Source organism: Nematostella vectensis, chromosome 6, assembly GCF_932526225.1.
Source record: "Nematostella vectensis chromosome 6, jaNemVect1.1, whole genome shotgun sequence".
Taxonomy (NCBI): domain Eukaryota; kingdom Metazoa; phylum Cnidaria; class Anthozoa; order Actiniaria; family Edwardsiidae; genus Nematostella; species Nematostella vectensis.
The window spans coordinates 13,003,681-13,025,037 of NC_064039.1; the positions used below are offsets into that span (position 1 = coordinate 13,003,681).

The 21,357-nt window shown below is 46.0% G+C and overlaps 2 protein-coding genes across 3 annotated transcripts; one reads left to right on the forward strand and one right to left on the reverse strand.

The window, feature by feature from the left end:
* Positions 1–6,973: 6,973 nt before the first annotated feature.
* Positions 6,974–11,643, forward strand: LOC5520962 (short-chain dehydrogenase/reductase family 9C member 7). Its single transcript, XM_048729543.1, has 4 exons — positions 6,974–7,626; positions 8,202–8,384; positions 10,613–10,852; positions 11,393–11,643. The coding sequence occupies exons 1-4, from the start codon at positions 7,287–7,289 to the stop codon at positions 11,614–11,616; spliced, it is 987 nt and encodes a 328-aa protein (XP_048585500.1). The 5' UTR covers positions 6,974–7,286; the 3' UTR covers positions 11,617–11,643.
* A 2,084-nt stretch (positions 11,644–13,727) lies between these two features.
* LOC5521062 (LIM domain only protein 3) lies at positions 13,728–21,266 on the reverse strand. Of its 2 annotated transcripts, none has more exons than XM_032366008.2 (3): positions 20,874–21,266; positions 20,198–20,417; positions 13,728–14,708 (listed from the first exon to the last, which is right to left on the reverse strand). In XM_032366008.2, the coding sequence occupies exons 1-3, from the start codon at positions 20,875–20,877 to the stop codon at positions 14,468–14,470; spliced, it is 465 nt and encodes a 154-aa protein (XP_032221899.1). In that variant the 5' UTR covers positions 20,878–21,266; the 3' UTR covers positions 13,728–14,467. The 2 variants fall into 2 exon arrangements, with proteins under 2 accessions (XP_032221899.1, XP_001640872.1); XM_001640822.3 differs by having other exon boundaries at positions 20,198–20,420; positions 20,874–21,244.
* Between the last annotated feature and the right edge of the window lie 91 nt (positions 21,267–21,357).

Sequence of the window (21,357 nt, forward strand, 5' to 3'; positions counted from 1 at the left end):
GCCGTCGTCTCCCGCGAATTCGCTGACATCTATGCAGAGGGACCTCTCACATGGCCTAAAGTCCTCATGGTTGATGACGGCACGGAGTTCAAGGGTGCCACCACAAAGCTCCTAACAGACCACGGGGTGGAGGTCCGACGGGCTGAGCCAGGGCACCACAGAAGCCAAGGTTTCCCCGCGTCTTTCCATCGCTGGCTGGCACAGCGCCTATTTCGTGCGTAGTACTCGAAGGAGCTTGCATCCGGCGAAACAAACCGCGAGTGGGTTACTGCTTTGCCAATCGTCATAAACGCAACGAAGACTCGCATGACTGGCTTTGCGCCTAAAGACGCCATAAAGCTGAGGCGCGTGCCTCTCAAAGCCGAAAAGCCCCCCTTAGAGGTCGGAACGGAGGTGTACATCGCCGTAAACGAGGAAGACCTCCAGGACAAGGGCCGACGGCGAGCGACGGACCCGTGGTGGACAAGCAAGGCATACCCAATACTAAAGAGGGTTATGGAGCCCGGACAGCCAGTGTTGTATTACACGGCGTACTCTAAGCACGGCTTCACGCGTTCGCAGTTGCGTGTTGCGTGATCAGCGCTTGTGCCTTCTATTGCAGCTAAGGCACGTGAGTCTGACATTCCACTTGTAGTGACCCTGACTGTCGTCTAGCCGGTCGATACTGAAGCATTGGGGATGGTGTATCCCTGAAACAGAAGCTGAGTGCCACAGACCGTGCAATTCTTTTCCGCGTCAGCAATCATGCCGAGTACGTGGTCTACCGTCAGAACGTGGTGCGATCCCGTGTACTTTGTGCGACCCTTTTGCCTGTCGTCTATAGCGTATCGCTTGATTCGCGCTATAATGAGCTCTTCACTGGGCGTAGCCTGCAGTCCTGTGGGAACCAAGGCACCGTGGGTGTTATCGGGGGGGATCACGCGGACTATCTGGTCGGCGTGCCGCACGCGGGAGATGCCGGTGTATACAGCATTCGTGACCCAGCCCTCTAAGCTGTGGTCTATGATAAACAGACGTCTTGGAGTCTGGATAGACTTGCCTTGCACCCGATGGACGGTTCCCCAGCCCGCGTATTTCCACTTGAGGGGAAGCCCGTTAAGGACCGCGTCGAAAGGAACCTCGACTACCGTGCCTTTGTATGCGTCAACCTTCTCACCCCTTTTGCCTGGCACGGGCACTGGCCGCCCTTGCTTGCGATAACGATGCGCGACGCTAGGATCGGGGTCAAAGCGGATGGTTGCTGGCAATCGGGGGTAGTTTTTCCTGTGGTGCTCTATCAATCGCTGCTGAACAAGAGCCCCCATGCTGTTGGTCGAGCACACCCACATATCGCTTGGGCGGGTCTGCTCGATCGCCGCGTCGAACGCTACCCCATCCCACTCCTCTCGAAACACCTCAAGCTGTTTGGAATCTGGCCGAAACCAAATCCGGTACTTTATGTCGTGGAGCCTGGAGGAGGGCGCGGCATGTACTGTACGGCTTTCCGCAGTCTTCACACAGGCAGCGGTAGTCGGACTCGAACAGGCGGATGTTCCCTTGTGCCCACTCCTCGAGCATATCGTGAGGCCCCTCTTTATCTCCCGAGGGCGGGACCTGCCCATAGTCGCCACAACACACTACCTGACACGGCCGCGTGGCGAGGTACTCTAGGATGGCGCGTAGCATTTTAGTCTGTACCTTACAGCACTCGTCAATGATGATTACTTCTGCGAGATGGTCGAGTTTGTGCCCCAGCTCGGAAGGTCTCCACTTTTCTATCGGCTTCTCTGCTGGTATGCAAAGGTAGTGGTGTTAGGTTTGAGCCTTCACCGCGAGGCGCGGGTTATTGCGATGGTCGTGGGCGAGGTCATTCTCGGGGGTGAGCACCACAACGTTGCGGCCGCGGAACATGCTCACCGCCCACTCGGTCTCCCCCGATCCTCCTTGGCCGGCTAGATACATCTTTGCAGAGGTTGCGGCCAGTAGATCGCACGGCAGACTCGGCGCAGTGCTTGGCTCCTTGGCCAAGCTTCCCGACTTTTTCGGACCCCAAGCCGCTTCGGGTCGCCACTCGTACCCAGGCTTCTTGTGGGGACACTCTCCATACCTCGGATTTCGCTCCTCGAGCTTTACACCACTGGGCACCGCCTTTGCGTATATCGCATCTGTGCACACTCGGAGGACGTCTCCGCGAGGGATCCGCCTCAACATGCGTCGCAACGCTATGTTTGTGTACGCCAAGACGAAGGCCCTGATATAGTACCATTGTGAGCGTCGGACACCGTCTTTGTATTGGATCAGATGAGCCCCGTCGGCATGCTCGAAGTTAAGTAAGTGGTCGTTGCCCGCAAGGAGGTTTGTCAGATACGCGGCTTCTTCACGGTCGCGGACTACGATCGACGACTCGTCGCCATGGCGAGCGCACTTGCCTACGAAACGGACAGCGCGATCTCGACCCTCCTCCCTGATGGAGTCCTTTTTGCCGACGCTATACAACACCTCCCTCGCCGTGGCCATGACGAGGTCACACGAGTCTAACAGGTCCTTGAGCTCTGGCGTGGTGATCCAGCCCTCGTTTTGTTCCAAGTGCTGCCCTACCCTCCCGGAAGTGTAGGGGTGGCGGGCCTCAGAGAATACGATACACGTTCGTAGGAAAGCCGTATTTCCGTACCAAATCAATGGCGTCCGAGGCGCCGCCGAAGACGCTGTCCTCGCATCCTAGGTACGCCGCACGCATGTCGATGTGCGCATGAGGCTGCGCCCCTAAGTTTTCCTTGCTATTCCACACTTTTAACTCAACCTGCGCCGCTCGCCAGACGTCCCTGTATTTAAGAGGCGTTGGCCTGATGTTCTCTCTTTGGGTCCACTTCTTGAAGCGATACCCTACTGCACCGCCCATCGAGTGCGTAGCTTCGGTGTACTCTTGGTAGGCTGGGTGATCATCAGGGAGCCATTGATGGTCATATCCTGTCTCGTCTGTAAACGCTCTGTCGATAGCCGCTCCATCCTGTCCCGATCGGTACAGTTTGCCTTCGTGCTTGACTATAACGCGCCCGCACAGCCAGATCCTCGTGCGCCTGGGGATCGCCCTGTTTATAAAGCGAATGAGCACCTCTCGCACTTTTACCTCGCGCGTTTTTGTGGCGGCACTGGTTAGAGCCTTCTCCTGACATAACGAACGAAGCTCCCCCTCAGCCTCGAAGTCTAGGCCGTGGTTCGCAGGTGGTTCGGTCGGAAGCTCCGCCCAGGCGTGATTATTGTGGCAAGGGATAGTGACCCTCGCCTTGGTCTTGTACTTCCCCGAGTCCCACATAACGTTGCCCAGGGCGTCCACGGCTACTAGCTTTACCTCGAGCTTCTTTTCCATCTCAAAGAGGTCTTCTTTCGTGCATCCCGTAGTGGCCAGCTTCTTGTCAAATCGCTCAAGGATCTTGCCTCGTGTCTTGGTTAGACCGAGGGAGCGCGAGGTGCCGCGATTCCTCAAGAAGTCGGCAACATAACTCACAACACAGTTAGCGAAGGTGTCACCCCCTTCTCGCTCAAACATTGGCTCAGACTCACCATTTTGCTCAGGTAAAGGGCGAAGCTCGTATCTCACGTAGACGAGGTACTCTCGTCCTTTCTCCCAAATACCCGCATCGATGCCTTCCAGGGCGCCGACTGCGATTTGGTCCCCTCTTTTGACTAATGACCCACCAATCTTGTGTTCCGAGCGCCCTTCCTCCTCTGTGATTGGCGCCAATGGCTTTGCAGGGGCCTTACCAACGACCGTAAAGAGTCTGTAACGCCGGTGGCAACACTGCGTTTGCCCGCAGAGACTCTCGCTCGTGCGAGACCCACCACACCGAGCAATCGTCATTAATATCAGGCCCCCGCATTACCGGCTTTAGAGCAATGGTACCTGCTCCACCAAGATCTCGTATCTCCTGGTAAACACCGGCGCTTATGTCTTGGCCCCGAAGAGTGGCATCCACTCTTGGGAACCGAAGATGGGCGCCGCCGACGAAGAGAGAATAGTACTTCTCGGGGTCTAAGCCCTCTGGGCTCTTTTGCCCCAGCAAAGGGTCGAACTCGCGCCAGACTTCCTCTGTCCACGCTTTCGCCGGTACGAGCGGCTTAAGCAGCTTGTGTTTGACATCGTCGGGGATGTCCTCGTCCAGGATGTTCTGGACCAGCCCTGCTAGTACGGCAGGCGCCTCTTTGTCAGGCATGCTATTGACAATCTCCTTTATGTAGGCGTCCATGTTTGGGTATGCTTTGTGCCACCCAGTCTCTAATTGCCCGTATCGCGGCTGCTGTGCCAGACAGGACGAGTGTTTGGGTATGCCCTGTGCCACCCAGTCTCTAATTGCCCGCATCGCAGCCGGCGGGGCGAGTGTTTGGGTATGCCTTGTGCCACCCAGTCTCTAATTGCCCGTATCGCGGGCTGCGATATCAGACAGGACGAGTGCGAACCATTCCCGAGCCCGCCTCTCGGTGCCGCGCATCCTCTGCCCTACACGATTCGCTCCGCAGGGGCGACACAACCGCGTCTCCGACTGCGTCTCTATTCCGCAGATCCTGCACGGCACGGGTAGGGGGCTTCCCTTACGGAGCCTTTGGAGATGCACCTTGCAGTAGGTGTCCATGCACCTCTGGCCGCACGTGTTTGCATGGCCGACCTTTAGCCACCCGCAGTAATCTTTTCCGCCCTTCATCCTTCGAATGCTATGCACATGTGTATATGCACATGTGTATATGCACATGTGCATATAATACAGGACAGACGGGGGTCTAATTGCAAGGTTCCCACTCGTTTCTATGAAAGGACCCAGTCCCGCCGTAGATTAATGATTGCTAACCACTGCTAATTATTTATCTACGCGAAGTGGTCCCGACGTAGATTAACAATTGCCAATTATTTATATACGCGAAGTGGTCCCGACGTAGATTGATAATTAGCAACTATTAATCTACGCGGGGCCTCATCTGCATGAGACGGGGCTGGGGGGCTCGGCGGGGCGCGGCGCGCCTCCAAAGCCTGAAATGGGGCTGGGGGGCTCGGATGGGCGACCCGCGCCTCCGAAGCCTGAAATGGGGCTGGGGGGGGGGGGGGGGGGGAATCGGCGCGCCTCACAAGCCTGAAATGGGGCTGGGGGGCTCGGGGGGAGATCCATGCCTCCCAGGCCTAAAATGGGGCTGGGGGGCTCGGAGGGGCGCGGCGCGCCTCCCAAGCCTGGAATGGCGCTGGGGGTGTCGGAGGGGCCCAGCGCACCTCCCAAGCCTAAAATGGGGCTGGGAGGCCCGGAGGGGCGATTCGCGTCTATGAACGGACCCGGTCCCCCCCCCCCCTACCCCCGTATAGAAAGCTCTCGCGAACAAATCCACTTATAGATCTCAAAAGGGTGTTAGAGTGGTTTTCAAAATCCCGTGCAACAAAACGTAATTGTTAAAGTGTAATAGTCAAGCCAGAACAAAAGAGAACAAAGACATTACAGTCTATTAGTACTAAATAAACTAAATAGTATTTTTTGAAAAACATTATTGTTTTAAATAATTTAATAGAAAAAAAATGCAAAATGACAATTTTCTATAGACTAATTTTTCGAAAGCGATAAAAATCGCTAAAAAGCGCGAGATTTGGTGGTTAACGCGGGAGAAGGGGTCCAAAATCTTGAGACTCTCGCCTAATGCGGGAGATTTGACAGGTATGAAAAATACATGGAAATCGCTCGGCGGACTCACATGACGGCGTGCAATTTTGGCGCCAAAATTTAAGCAAAGGCAAAAATGCCATCTAAAGTATCAAATAAATAGACAGAAAAGACTTTTGACTACATTAGTCATTTGTAGAAAACCAAGCTGTGTTTTATGACTCCAAAGTAGAGGAACGAAATTTTGGGACACCCTTTAGAAATTATTTTTTGGTAAACCTGTTTTTGCCAATGGTGGTTTAATTTCGAGAAAATAGAAATAATAGATACGAGATTCTTGCCGAATTCGCAGCCGCTGACCACCGCTGCGAATGGTCAGTTGGGTATTCGGATCGAGGTGTTTCTTAATACTCAATAACAAATAACTCGCAGCGGCGTAGCCAGGATATTTAACAGGAGGGGGCCCAAAAGGCTCTTTCTAGGCAATTTCTCCTGTATTTTAGAAAATGTCTCATACATTTACTGTATTTTTGGCTGCTAGAAGGGGGTGGGGGGGGGGGCGGCCCCCTAGGCCACCCCCCTGGCTACGCCCCTGATTCGTACACTGAAGCATGCATCGTACGTTTGTTGGTAGAGCTGATGTTTTGGCGGAAATTTTAGACTCATGCGTGACTCTAGCGAGACAGATTCATTTCAATGTAGTTATCTGTCTGGCTCGCAAAAACTTGTAGTTTGCAGCTCGGTGTTCATTTCGTATGGAGGTATCTCTTTTAACTGTGGTATCTCACCTCTATAGTAAAATCCGAAATAAAAGATATTTGCCGCATGTTCTCTTTCAACTTTTTTTATCGTTCATTTGTCATTTGGATATCTTTTAGATCCTCCTCGGAAAAGCAAGATTTCAAAACCGGCTTGACGCCATTTTCTTGATTATACAATTTATAAAACAAGAGCTCTGACAATAAAAAGCAATTGTTTGATTCTTGAATGACAAATCCGTTCCCGCCAATACGCCCAGTAACATTGAATGTGCTCTCTGATTTGCTGTACGATATTTTTAAATAGGGACAGAATATTTGGAAGAGTGATTATTAGTTATCATAACTACTAGTGCTGTTTTTTGTAATAATTAAAAGAAATTATATCAGAATATCAAGAAATTTTTCTCCTTTGCTTTCAAAATCTATAGTCAGTAGTCATGTAATGTTAGGAACCCCCCAGGGTTGAGTATTTTCGTTTTTAAAGTCCACACCAAAAAATAGTGTTATGTTTTTATGCAGTGCGTGTGTTTTATCTGTACGTGATGCCGACATGACCTTCAAAGGTCATCCGTAAGCCTTCGCCAAGTATCCAACCTCTTTGAGCGAAGCCGTATGGAAAATAGAGTAAGCCCTTGTCTAGCATCAGCTAAACGACCCTTCCAGAGTCTACACGAATTAGAGTCATTAAGAACAAACTGAAACGTCTTCTTAGTTCACAGCTTGAACGCCGTTTATTTAATATAAATGTTAGTTGGAGGAATTTCATTAATTCTTTTATTCTTTAAAAATGTTTTCTATTGTCACAGTTCATGATTCCAAATAGCAATAGAATCGCATTCCTGATATAGTTCGTTCTGTAACCACGCTCTCACCAAACCCTTGTTATTTGGATATCTATGCCATAAGTGTAGGTATGGAGCTGAGCTACGCGTTCTTTTTCATCTTGTCTGGGATCACTTTTAGTCTCTTACTGTTTCTCCTTGTTAAGTATTTCCATTCGCTCAAAGTCGGCGACTACTGCGAACGGTATGTACTTATCACAGGCTGTGACTCTGGGTTTGGTAAGATGGCGGCGGAACAGTTGGATAATATGGGTTTTCATGTTTTTGCGTCATGCCTTACCGACAAAGGGCAGGCCTTCTTGAAGGCACATTGCAGTGAGAGACTAGTCACACTTCCTCTGGATGTTACAGACTCCACACAGATAGAAGAAGCATATAACATCGTCTGTAAACATTTACCCAACGGCGTCGGTAAGAACATCTGAGAAGCTAATAATAGTCAAATATAAATAAATGCATCGTTTTCTGCGTTAGTACAGTGCGATCTGGGAGTTTTTTTTATTATCTAGATGTGTTCTTTTATTTATCAATGTTTTTTTTTTTGCAAAAGTGTTTAATATCGTTTAATTGTTTATCCCCCATATTTACTATTCGATGTAGCTATTTTTAATTCATTTTGCCCTATAATTAGCCAGTCGAATGTCGTTTATGTTTATCCAAACGTCATTGGTTACGTCCAATGGCGATGACGATGTAGTAACTGATTAATTCAAAACACGCGCAGTAGGGACGAAGTGCTGAAGTCAAGGTCATATTTTCCCAAAGGTTTAAGAAACGTTCTGTTCAAGGGACTGATTTCCTTCTGTTCTCGCATTCTCAAGCCAGAGAACGTCAAAAAGGAGATCCCGTCTCTCCAATTGCACTATTATTAATCGCCTTTAAAGGAAAGAATTTTTTTAAACACTTAATTTATTTTTATGTACGTCTTAATCAATGTCTTCGCCCCATAATTTTAATCAAGGTAAAATGTCTTCTACCCTTAAAAGGACTCTGGGCTTTGCTGAATAACGCCGCTGTCACAACAACTGGACCCATCGAATGGGTTCCCATGGAAACGTGCCGTTGGGTACTTGACGTCAACTTGTATGGCATGATGGATGTGACTAAGACATTTCTACCGCTGGTCAAGACATCGGGAGGCAGGATTGTCAACATGTCTAGCGCGGGAGGTGAATACACGTGTTCTATAGGATCTGTCCATCAGTCTGTCTGATGGATAGATTGGTCTGTCTGATGGACGGATTGGTCTGTCTAATGGTCAGGTTGGTCTGTCTGATGGACGGATTGGTCTGTCTGATGGACGGATTGGTCTGTCTGATGGACGGATTGGTCTGTCTGATGGACGGATTGGTCTGTCTGATGGACGGATTGGTCTGTCTGATGGACGGATTGGTCTGTCTGATGGACGGATTGGTCTGTCTGATGGACGGATTGGTCTGTCTGATGGACGGATTGATCTGTCTGATGGACGGATTGGTCTGTCTGATGGTCAGATTGGTCTGTCTGATGGACAGATTGGTCTGTCTGATGGACGGATTGGTCTGTCTGATGGACGGATTGGTCTGTCTGATGGACGGATTGGTCTGTCTAATGGTCAGATTGGTCTGTCTGATGGTCAGGTTGGTCTGTCTAATGGTCAGATTGGTCTGTCTGATGGTCAGGTTGGTCTGTGTAATGGTCAGATTGGTCTGTCTGATTGACGGATTGGTCTGTCTGATGGACGGATTGGTCTGTCTGATGGACGGATTGGTCTGTCTGATTGACGGATTGGTCTGTCTGATGGACGGATTGGTCTGTCTAACTGTCAGATTGGTCTGTCTAATGGTCAGATTAGTCTGTCTAATGGTCAGATTGGTCTGTCTGATGGTCAGGTTGGTCTGTCTGATAGACGGATTGGTCTGTCTAATGGTCAGATTGGTCTGTCTAATGGTCAGGTTGGTCTGTCTGATGGTCAGGTTGGTCTGTTTAATGGTCAGGTTGGTCTGTCTAATGGTCAGATTGGTCTGTCTAATGGTCAGATTGGTCTGTCTAATGGTCAGATTGGTCTGTTTAATGGTCAGATTGGTCTGTCTGATGGTCAGGTTGGTCTGTCTGATGGTCAGGTTGGTCTGTCTAATGGTCAGGTTGGTCTGTCTGATGGTCTGGTTGGTCTGTCTAATGGTCAGATTGGTCTGTCTGATGGTCAGGTTGGTCTGTCTAATGGTCAGGTTGGTCTGTCTGATGGTCAGATTGGTCTGTCTGATGGTCAGATTGGTCTGTCTAATGGTCAGATTGGTCTGTCTAATGGTCAGATTGGTCTGTCTGATGGTCAGATTGGTCTGTCTGATGGTCAGATTGGTCTGTCTAATGGTCATATTGGTCTGTCTAATGGTCATATTGGTCTGTCTAATGGTCAGGTTGGTCTGTCTAATGGTCAGGTTGGTCTGTCTGATGGTCAGGTTGGTCTGTCTAATGGTCAGGTTGGTCTGTCTGATGGTCAGGTTGGTCTGTCTGATGGTCAGGTTGGTCTGTCTAATGGTCAGATTGGTCTGTCTAATGGTCAGGTTGGTCTGTTTAATGGTCAGGTTGGTCTGTCTGATGGCCAGGTTGGTCTGTCTATTGGTCAGATTGGTCTGTCTGATGGTCAGGTTGGTCTGTCTAATGGTCAGGTTGGTCTGTCTGATGGTCAGGTTGGTCTGTCTAATGGTCAGGTTGGTCTGTCTAATGGTCAGGTTGGTCTGTCTAATAGTCAGGTTGGTCTGTCTGATGGTCAGGTTGGTCTGTTTAATGGTCAGGTTGGTCTGTCTAATGGTCAGGTTGGTCTGGTCTGGTCGATTTATGGTCAATTTGATGGTTAGGCTGGTCTGTCTAAAAGTCCTGTTGGCCGGTCTGATGGTTGAGCTAGTCTATTTGATGGTCGATTTTTGGTCTGTTTGATGGTCAGGTTGGTCTGTGTAATGGTCAGATTGATCCGTCTGACAGCCATGTTGGTCTGTCCAATGGACAAATTGGTCTGTCTTACGGTCAGATTGGTCTGTCCGACGGCCAAATTTGTATGTCTGACGGCCAGGTTTGTCTATCTGATGGTCGGGCTGGTCTGCCTGATGGTTGGGCTGGTCTGCCTGATGGTCGGGCTGGTCTGCCTGATGGTCGGGCTGGTCTGTCTGATGGTCGGTCTGGTCTGTCTGATAGTCGGGCTGGTCTGTCTGATGGTCGGGCTGGTCTGTCTGATGGTCGGGATGGTCTGTCTGATGGTCGAGTTGTCCTGTGCGATGGTCGTTTCGATAAGAGTGATTGTCGGGCTAGTCTTTCTGTTGGTCAAGCAGTTCTGTCTGATGGTTAGATTGCTCTGTTGTAGCCAGGTTTTAGCTGTGGTAGATCTTTCATCAGTTTTCTCACAGTAATGTTTTCCCTTCAGGGTATATCTCTGTTCCTAGTATAGGCGTCTACTGCATCAGCAAGTTCGCAGTTGAGGCGTTTTCAAGTGCTCTTCGCCTTGAGTTGGAGCCTTGGGGAGTCAAAGTCATCGTAGTTGAACCTGGTGGCTACCGTACCGAAATGACCCACAAGCACAATTTGATTCAAGCACTAGAACAGAATTGGAAATCTGCTCCGGGTCGAGTGCGTGCGGATTACGGCGAGGGAGGCTTTCAAAAAGGTAAATCGAAAAATGGAAAGTCAGGCATATTTTGTCGTGCAGTATCGTGATTTTGAGTTGCCTGGCCGACAATATGTCACGCCCCCGACAATCGGCGCGTGTCTGTTCTTAGCTGTAGATCGATTTCGACGACAGTCAACTGATATTCTGACTAAAATTAGACCTTATTAACATGTAACTTACTGCTTGATTCGTGTTCATTGTTTTATTACGCAAAATAACAAAGAGGCCTAACGAAAATGGGTTTGGAATTCTGCAGAAACCGAAAGATTTGTTTGGAAATCTTTTTCGTATCAAGAAACTGTTTAACGAAGCACAAAGTTATCGATTATGAGAGGTGGGTCCTGGGGGGGGGGGGAGGGGGGGCTTCCTTTGAACAGTAATTAGTTTGGAAAACTAAACTCCGCAAATTAAGCTACCGCCATTTGTTCGAGACAATCTAAATTCAGCCCTTACATCACGAGAAGGTTTTCAAAGATTTTCCGATTGTTTCTTTTCCTTGGAAGTACTTATATTGCCAAACAAATGTTCTTTTTTCAGCTAAAAATGGCTTCATGGACTGGAGCGAGTCATGTAGCAAGGAAACTCATCAAGTAGTAGACGCTTGTATCCAGGCTGTGACGTCACAAAGGCCACGCCCATTCTACAAAACATGCACCGAGGCCTGGCTACTGTACTTTATGACGGTTTTACCAGTGTGTTTGCAGGACTTTGCGATTCGAGCTTTATTCAGTGGATTTATCCCGAGGCCCGACTCTGTATGAAAGAAATGTAATTTTTAAAAATTTCCAGAAAGTGTACTGTCTGCTTATTCAGGAATAATTCTTCGAAAGCTGAATTTGCAGAGACGGATTAGAGGGAGGGGGTGGGGGGGGGGGTGTCGGAGACAATATAGAGCAATAAAATGAATACCTGGAATCATCATGATATACCCATTTCATAAAAATGTAAGTGCAAACGGCGATTTTGTAGTTCCAGAAAACATCCATACCCCCCCTCCCCTCCATTGAGGGGATTGGAAATTCCGGGGGGGTGGGGGTTCAAACGCCCAGGAATTTCCAGAGGAGAAGGGGGGGTTAAATGCCCTTTTTCTTTTTTTCCTTAACAGTTACTGTATTTATGTTTTTTACTGGGGGTTGGGGGTCATACCTCCTAAAATATCCATACCCCCCTATTGAGGGGTCGGATCCTACCCCCTCAATAGGGGGGGGGGGTATGGATATTGTCTGGAACAACACATTGGCAAATATAAAACAGTTCGATAAACTGTTTTATAGAAATATATATATATATATATATATATATATATATATATGAAATGTATTTAGGGCGTGGCGTGGAATGATCGCGTGATGGTGTTAAAACCTTGAGTCATCGTGAACTTGCGTGTCGCGGCGGAATGTCCTGCGTTGCTTGTGGAATGCGTATAAACGAATCGAGGTCTTTTATACGATTTGATATAGAGGATCAATTTCAGTTTTTGTCGAGATAATACCCCCAAGCAATTGGGGTGGCAGCTAAATTGCGTATGAAATCCCCCCCCTCCAACCACCACCACTAAATATATTTTAAGAAAAAAACAGTAGGGGCGTGACTGTGCGCCCATACAGTCGATTGACAAAACGTTTTCGTCAACCAGCCCGCATGTAAGCATGAGTAAAAACCACTGAAGCGCCTGGCTGCATATATTGGACACCGCATAACTCAGGCATACGCGGATATAAAACCGCAGTTACCCTCGATCATTTTTATACTACCGTTGACGTGTTTGATTCTTTGGTTGTTTGTGATTCGAGTATTCAGTCTTGCGCTATCTCTACTGGAATTTGAGAACTAAACTAATTATCGTAGGTATCAGAGACGGTAACTTTTTCTTGTTTAGAGATATGGGGGGTTTATTACAAGTATGTGCATACAAGTCAAGATCAGAATTGTCCCCTGAAAAGGTGGACTGTAACATCTCTATGACAAGCCAATAAAGTAGGAAAGACCTTTTGAATATATAGAACAACGTACTTTATGAATATGAATATGTACTGTAGCATCATGCGTATCTTTTTAATTTCTCCTTTACATTCACACTGAGCCATTACCGTAAGTTTTGATAGTTATCTGAATTAGATTGTTCATCAAGCTTTTGTTGTTGTGAGCTTAAGATGAGGCTGCATCGTTCGTTCCTTTTTCATTCAATGTTTTCTCTTTTTATCCGAAGAAAATTGTCCACTTATTGACAAACATAATCCCTACCCCCCCTATATGCAATGGTACCCAAGCTCTCACGCCAGAGTACATCCCTAATGAGCCTCTATTGTTGTAAACAATAACGCTGTATTGGTTCTTCTAACCTGAGAATCGGGCTTTTTTTTTTGGGGGGGGGGGGGGTGTTTCGTACACGCTTTATTAGGGAGGGATGAGAAAATGAAACTACCCAAACGCGCTTTGCTCCCCCCCCCCCCCCCCCCTTTAGAGCCCATATCTTTGTGCTTTCAGTCCGCTCTTTGCTTTTTCTTCCCTAGGGCCTAGGGCCTGATACTGAGGTTAGTTTTCTTCATATTCCAAAGGTTTTCTGTTATATAAAGGATAAAGTAATATGTTTTTTTGTCAATTCAACATGCTTCTTTGCACAATAGACGGTCATAAGAAATCACGTGCCTCTTTGAGTAGCAAACTCGCGCCAAAATGAACACAGAAATGACTGCACCCGTCACGCCAGAGAACGACGAAAACATCTTTCATATATGATTTCTCTGCCATAGCAAATGTGTGAATGATTCTAAACGCTGAATAGAGTGGTTTTTAAAAACCCGTGAAATACTATTTAATTTATTTAGTACTATACAATGTAATCTCTTTTGTTCTGGCTTGACTATTACACTTTAACAATGACAATTTTTTTATTTCGTTTTTGACATCAGAGAATCATTCACGGCTTGACATCACCGTGTCCACTTCTCCCAGTCTATTTGTCATTCCCGTTGATTTGCCATCGTATTTTAATGTAATAAACGTGATTCCCTGGCTAGAAGAAAAAAAAATCTTTATAACACCTGGGACAAAATTTATTTACACCGTAAAGTCTAATATATTAGTCGGTAAAGTGTGTTATTTACAATAAACAGAATTATACACTCGAGATAAAGAGTTAATTATCTTGAAGCTTCAGCATTAGACTGAGCGGTATAGCGCATATAAGCGTATTATACACTCAATTGACCCAGACAAACTCATTCAGTAGACTGAATAGGGCATCTTTAAGCTCTTTTATCCCTCTGCCGAGACGAACACATTCAGTAGACTCTATAGGGCAGTATAAAACCTGTGATATGCAGTCCGTCAAAGGCATACGTTTTTATATCTGATGTCATGTATCTTAACCTGCTTTGTGCTAAAAAAACATATTTTTCCTTCTTCCGCAGTAACAATTACCATGGTCCTAGTTTCTCGATGTCTCTCACTTACTGACGCTGACCGCTCGAGGGCTCATCGACGCTCAAGCTATCTAAGGCACTGAAATACCAGTGTAGGACAACAGCAGACCAAGACTCCAATTGCGCTATTTCACATGCGCGGTCACCTTTCACTCAAATTCTAGCCAACATTTAACTGGCTTCCCGGTCACACTATGTACCGACTGCCATGGTCCATGTTTCTGTATGACATCATCTCCTCGTAATCGTCCACACAAAGAATCCGGTTATTAAACAAGTAAAACTTGTCTCCGACGCAAAACCGCTGATTACAGCGTTGGCAGGAGAAGCATTCAAGGTGATAGACATTATCGCGGGCTCGCATTACCATCTCGAACGCGGGGATAGTCTTGCAGCAGACGGAGCAGAACCCTCGAGTGCCGAACAACCTGCAAACAGGAACCAGGGCAATCAATAGAGGTAAAGGCAAACTAACGTAAGCGTAAAAATCGTGAAAAATATGCTCTCAATAGGGTTGTGTATGTAGCAATCGGGGAGGGGTGAATCGTGAACGGGGAGGGATCGTGCCATTTTTTAGGGTATTAGAGGAAACTGCTTTCTCTTAGAGGGTATTCAAAGATTCTGCTATCCCTTAGAGGGTGCTAATGGTGTCGAATGCATCAATGTCAACTGACCGCTTATTGTCTGGAGGAAAGTGACATCCATTTTTAGCCGAAAAATAATAATTTGGAAAACATAAAGTTTGATATGCTGGTGTTTTACAAGTGTCCCGTGAAAGTTTAAGAAGAGGAATGTTTTTGGTTTTGTTTAAAGAGCCGAACCTTTGTTATTAATTCTAACAAAGATTGGGAGACAAATGATAAGAAGAAATTGAAAATAACCCCTTACATAAGATCTTATGCTTTATCCCCCAAACTTTATGGACGGAAATTTCGGCCTGCCCGACATTTTGGGGTTTACCGGTGAAGTTTCTAAATCAACTCGAACAGTTTCTTTCTAACCCGACGAGTAAGTTAAGTGACCGGTTGTAAACTAGCTGACCCGGAGGAAATTTCAAGCTCAAAGACCCCCCCCCCCCCAAAAAAAAAAAAAAAAAAAAAAATTCACAGCTTATAGCGTATATACGTACACGACAGCAACACCCTTTAACATGGAACTTACACCAAGTACGCAAGGGCGTCAGATTAAGAAGGAAATCCGAGATCACGTGCGTATATGTCTTGTAACTCGAAGAGTCACGCGCAAAAAGTTTGGAAACGATACGTCCTACACGAGCGAGGATCAATCATTGACGATGGATTTGTAGAGGATCAAAGCTTTTTGGCTCACGCTTTGGGTTAAGGGGTCAAAGAACAACCAGGATAAAATTAAAGTGTCGGGCGAGAAGTCTTTATTAAAGGGAAATAGAGTAATGTTAAAGGGTAATTATAATAATATTAATAAATCGAAATGCTTGGCTCTTGATTTCTTCATTTGTTAGAAAAAAAATGATAACGCTAGTTTTGTCTTTTGAACAAAAGGATGTCTGTAACGGCAAGGGAGACGGAGGTTTTCCTCGATTTTTTAACCACCAGCTCGAGAACCTGAGAATATAGTCACTAAGGACCGTGCCCCCTCCCCTCTCCCCCCATCCATCCCCTCTGCGAGAATCCTTTAGGGGTATTTATTAGTCAAGTACCGTTAATAAAATATCAGTCTCCAGTTCTAATCAGTTCAGCTTCTTCTAAGTTTTTGTCAAAATAAACCGAGATCCTGAGCAAAACCATCCAAAGGGAAGTACGAAAGAGTCTGGGGAATTTATACTCTAGTAGGCCAATTACACCGCCAACTTAGGGAAAGGTCATTTTTTTCGGGGGGGGGGGGGGGGGGTGGGGGGGAAGGCGACCAAATATTAAGGCCCTCCCCCAGAACAAAAAAAAAACGCACAAAACCGAGTCACGAAAAGACTCCGATTCCATACGCTGATCCAAGCTAGAACACTGAGATACTTTCAAATATCGTTGATTGAGTATCACACTTTAATCGATTATGTTTTTTGAAGTTTTCTCGCAAACAGACGATTGTATTTTCAATGTAAACAATACACAAAGCAGTGGCTTATCAACATTCTTTAATCGTAATCGTAACCACATCACACGCGTGGAGCTTATGAAGGGCTAATGAAGCTGCTTGAGTTCACCGCCTTAGACGTTAAGGTCCATACAGGTCAAGAGAGGGCCAGATGTCTATGCTTTCCTATCGTCTGCCTTGACGGGCTTGCTCTTTTTCGAAGCCTCTCTGTCATAAGCTCAAAAGAGAATTTCACTTGACTTTGATGCTAATGCTATATTTTGTTAGGGTAAGGAAAGTTCATAGATTGATCATGTCATATAAGCTCCAATGAATCGTATGCATCTAAAGACATAATTCGAAATTCCTCCTTTACTCCCTTACTATATCATAATCTTATTTGGATTATACCAATATACAGAATTTGAAGTTGAATGAAACTTGAATTTGAAAATCTAAACCTTGGCACAACAGTTCAAGTATTACCCCCTTGGCGTGGCTATTGGCTGAGAGAATTCTCCCAAAGGTGTGTTTGAAACAGCATAATTACACAGCCATGTTTCTACCTTTGTAAAGACACTTTGAACTCGACACTTAAAAACATCACTTCAACGATAGCTTACAAACAAAACCGATTTTGATGAAATGTTCAACCTCCCAAGCCAATTATCGGCTCCCGCCTAGAGCACATAACTGAGTAGCATTCCAGTAGGCTATTGTCGAGGGGATTTTCAACCGATTATCCGCCTTATTCCTGGGACTGTTTTATTAGTAGTGTGTAACCCAAGTCTAGAGTTTCTGTCAAAGTCGTGCCAAGCACTCCATGTAGACCTTAGATTATATCTGATTCTTTCGAGACCGCAATCTTTATTATCAAGTGTGCTAGCAGTACAATAGTCAAAACAGACAGTCGGTCGTTAATTATGAGCTCCTGGGGGGTCCGAAGGCACGAGAACAGGGCTCCGTTCAAACCGCAAACCGAAAGAGCCGATAGACGTCGGGTCCTTCAATAAAAAAAAACTTCTCGGAGGATTGGGGATACGCACCCAGTATTACTCCGCTGAGTTAGTCCAGTACTCGAGTTCGATTTCCCTTGGGATGACTCAAACTCAGATATCTCTAACCCCGTCAAATTTGACCCGGTTATACTCTAAGCTTTCACGTTAATTCGACTCCCGTTAATTCGACTGTATCATCTTTCTTCGTATCTTAGCAAGCGTCGTTCTATTGCTTGTCTCTACAAGAGCACAGAAGAAAGAAAGAAAAAAAAAAAGAAAGAAAGAAAGAAAGTAAGAGAGAGAGAGAGAGAGAGAGAGAGAGAGAGAGAGAGAGAAAGAGAGAGAGAGAGAAAGAGAGAGAGAGAGAGAAAGAGAGAAAGAAAGAACACTTTCCCACGTGTTACTCTATGCCCTTATGTGGTTACGGGTAGTGTTATTACGTTACCGGACATATAGCACGACACGTTACCGGACATATAAAGCTACACGTTACCGGACAAATAACGCTCTACGTTACCGGACAAATAACACGACACGTTACCGGACATATAACACAACACGTTACCGGACAAATAACGCTACACGTTACCGGACATATAACACGACACGTTACCGGACATATAACACGACACGTTACCGGACATATAACACGACACGTTACCGGACATATAACGCTACACGTTACCAGACATATAACACGACACGTTACCGGACATATAACACGACACGTTACCGGACATATAACACGACACGTTACCGGACATATAACACGACACGTTACCAGACATATAACACGACACGTTACCGGACATAAAACACGACACGCTACCAGACATATAACACGACACGTTACCGGACATATAACACGACACGTTACCGGGCATATAACACGACAAGTTACCGGACATATAACGCTACCTGTTACCGGACATATAAATGATGTGCCTCAGTAAGAGAAACACTAAAGAGTTTGTCTAGGGCTCTTCTATCACAACCTTGAGGCATTTGATGAAATACACATTTTGTAAAAGTAATTCGTTCAAGGACGCCAAGGAACAGACGAGAACAAAAGTACAAATGATAAAAAGATAATCTTGAAAAATAGTCTGTCATTCAAACTAACGGATTGCATTTGGGGCTATTTGATTGGTCAGCGCGTTACGGAGAGGTGTCGTGTTTGGAAACAATTTCAGTGCTGGCCAATGAAAACGCTTCAAGGATTTTGAATGATGGAAGCCAGAAGGCGACTGATTTTAGCTGCTGGAAATGAATAAAAAACAGCAGATATAAATAATCGTAAGTTCTTCACTAATTGAAGTCCTCTTCCTCAGAGATTTCATTTCCGCTCGTAAATGATCCAGGATGACTTGGGTTTCCCTTGGGCGAGCGGTGCTTTGAGTTGATAGGTTAACTTTTAAAGTATTCTCATCGTTTGAAAATACATATAAACTTGAGAAAGAGAGCTAGAGAGCCAAAAACAATTTTACAATAAACACACCCGTACCCAACAGGTTCGAGATGTCAGTTTTCAATGGGTGGAACAAGAGTAGATAAGCTTAATTCAAGCTTGGCATGTCTTCAAAAGGCAAGCGTGGCGGGGACGTGGAGACTCGGGTATATACAAAACCAATTTCAAACAATTTTTTGCCTGGGGAGCACTAACGATCTTCTATAAAAGGGTCTCGCCCTTTTTGTCATCTTCAGAGTCTGGTCTGCCGACATGACAGAGGAAAATGGAGTCAGCTCCGCGTGCGAAATTAAGCGTGTAATCATCTGGAAAACACGTCGGAAATAGAGTATCTCTTTTCGCTGTTGTTTTGCGAAGAAAAACTAATTACATTTGAAAGCACTTCAGTACGCCGTTTCTTCTGTTAGCTGTGTCAACGGAATAGCGGGTTTAGTAGTGGCTGGAATCGATGGGAAGATTTCGCAAGATATAACAGGATTTTAAGGTCTCTAAGCGCGCATAGCTTAATACTGGGATCCTTAAGGCAGTGATCGGTATGTGTGGCGGACACTCACATGCTTTCCTACGATGACAACCATCCTATTGCGGCCTATTTTCCTTGCAATCACACACCTCTGTCAAACGCGAACTTTTAATAATTTTGTCTCCGTTCTTTTAAGACACGCGAGGTAGGGGCTTCCTTATATCCACTGTCATTTCCCGCGCCTACCGCGAATAAAGATCAATAACGGCAACATTGACGGCATTAATACACGCAAACAAATGAGCGCGTTTCGGTTTGATTAACTTCTACAGATTTAATCTCTCGAGACGGGGAAGCACTTTAAAACATAAACAAATGCTCTTGAAATCCGGTACTGATTTAGACAGGTTCGCCGGTGTCACGAAGTTTTAGGGTGTAATAGACTAGAATCGATGGGGAACCCCAGATCGTGGCTAGTACACGACTTATTAGATGCAACTCAAGCAACACTCACTCAAGCTATTTATCAAGACAAGCCTGTCTGTCTGTCAATCGCCTCAAGACTTGCTCTCACTTATGTGTCTATAAAAAAGCCGAACAAGGGCCGACTTTTCGCGTAATTTTTGTCTTTTTTATTGGGTATAGTCTGCAGTGTGTAAGTGTTTGCGGGTATGGGAGCTTGAGGAAGGGGTAGGAGGGGGGTCCACTCTTGAGCATACGCGCGTGAATTTGAGAAATAACACGCTAGACAACTAAATTGGATCAGCAGAAAATTCCATTAACGAACCAACACGAGGGACAGGTTTATAATCGGGAATGCCTAGTTTTAGTCGATGCAACGCAGATAACACTGCGCATTTATCAATGTCTTGCATACGGAGGGCTGGACTAAAAGCTTGCAAAGTGCTTTTAAATGCCAGCGCACTACTGTGTTCTTACCTTAAATAATCTCGTTTGCATAAGATGAGATTCGCCTTGGTGTAGAGGGTGGAGCCCACCTCTCCAAGCCGGCATTCGCAACAAGAGCACTTTAAGCAGTCTTCGTGCCAGTATCTGTCCAAGGCTTTGAGTAGGAACCGTTCGTTTATAAGCACGCCACATCCACCGCAAGTCCGCTTGCTTGCTGGTTCTTTGTAGAGCTCACACTTTTCTGTTGTAGCTGCTAAAAAAAAACATAAAGGCACTATTCGAAATGTCAATTCACTTGACTTAGCATAGGAATGTAGTATAAACATTTGCGCGCGTAAGTCGTTACAGCGGATGGAATTTCATTGAATCTAATTGTGATTGTGTGATTTCGCAGGATCTCGGTGTCAAAAACACACGAATTTCTTGTCAAGACATGCTCCGTCTAATGACAACGGCAAACAACTCTCGGTGTCCTAAAGTGGAAGCATAAAATCTGAGAAAATTTGTGTTTACATTTTTTTGTTGTTTAGTGTGTAGCCAAACAAACCAACGCAACTCTGAACTCTATGAGCGCAAATGCTTGCGACCAATGCAATATAAGAGCACGACTTGTGTACAATACAACACATTATGTCAGCCCTAGATAACCTGTAGCAATGCGCGGTTTAAGCTTCATATTAAATTATAAATTAAACCGTCTACTTACTCATGGCGTAAGCAACGAGAAATCAGCCGAATATGATCCTCTAGGGAAGTCGAAAGGTTTGTTAGTGGCGCAATTCCCACGACCAAATCAATGTTGGCTTGTAGGAGATCTCTTCAGACTAAATAAACCAAGCGGCTAGCGCTGTATTTGAGGCCATTTCCTGCTTTTAGCCGCTGTCAATTACCCAATAGGTAGTCGTATTGCAGATCTATTGTTCTAACATGACACTAGCTAGTCCTATGACTCATGGGAAACCGGTATTGGGTACCCAGGGGCTAAAATATAATCTCTTCGTTCGCACGAACCTCACAAACGACCGTGTAGAGGAAGAGACCGAGTCCACAATTGTGCGTCCAACAAGTATAAATAGGTTTTTATATGATCGGGGTTTGTTATTTTTTTACGAGTTTAGTGTTAAATTCGACAGCTCCAGAGCAAACATTTAGGTGTAATACTAGCCGCGATCCTCGAGCGATTTAGGTGA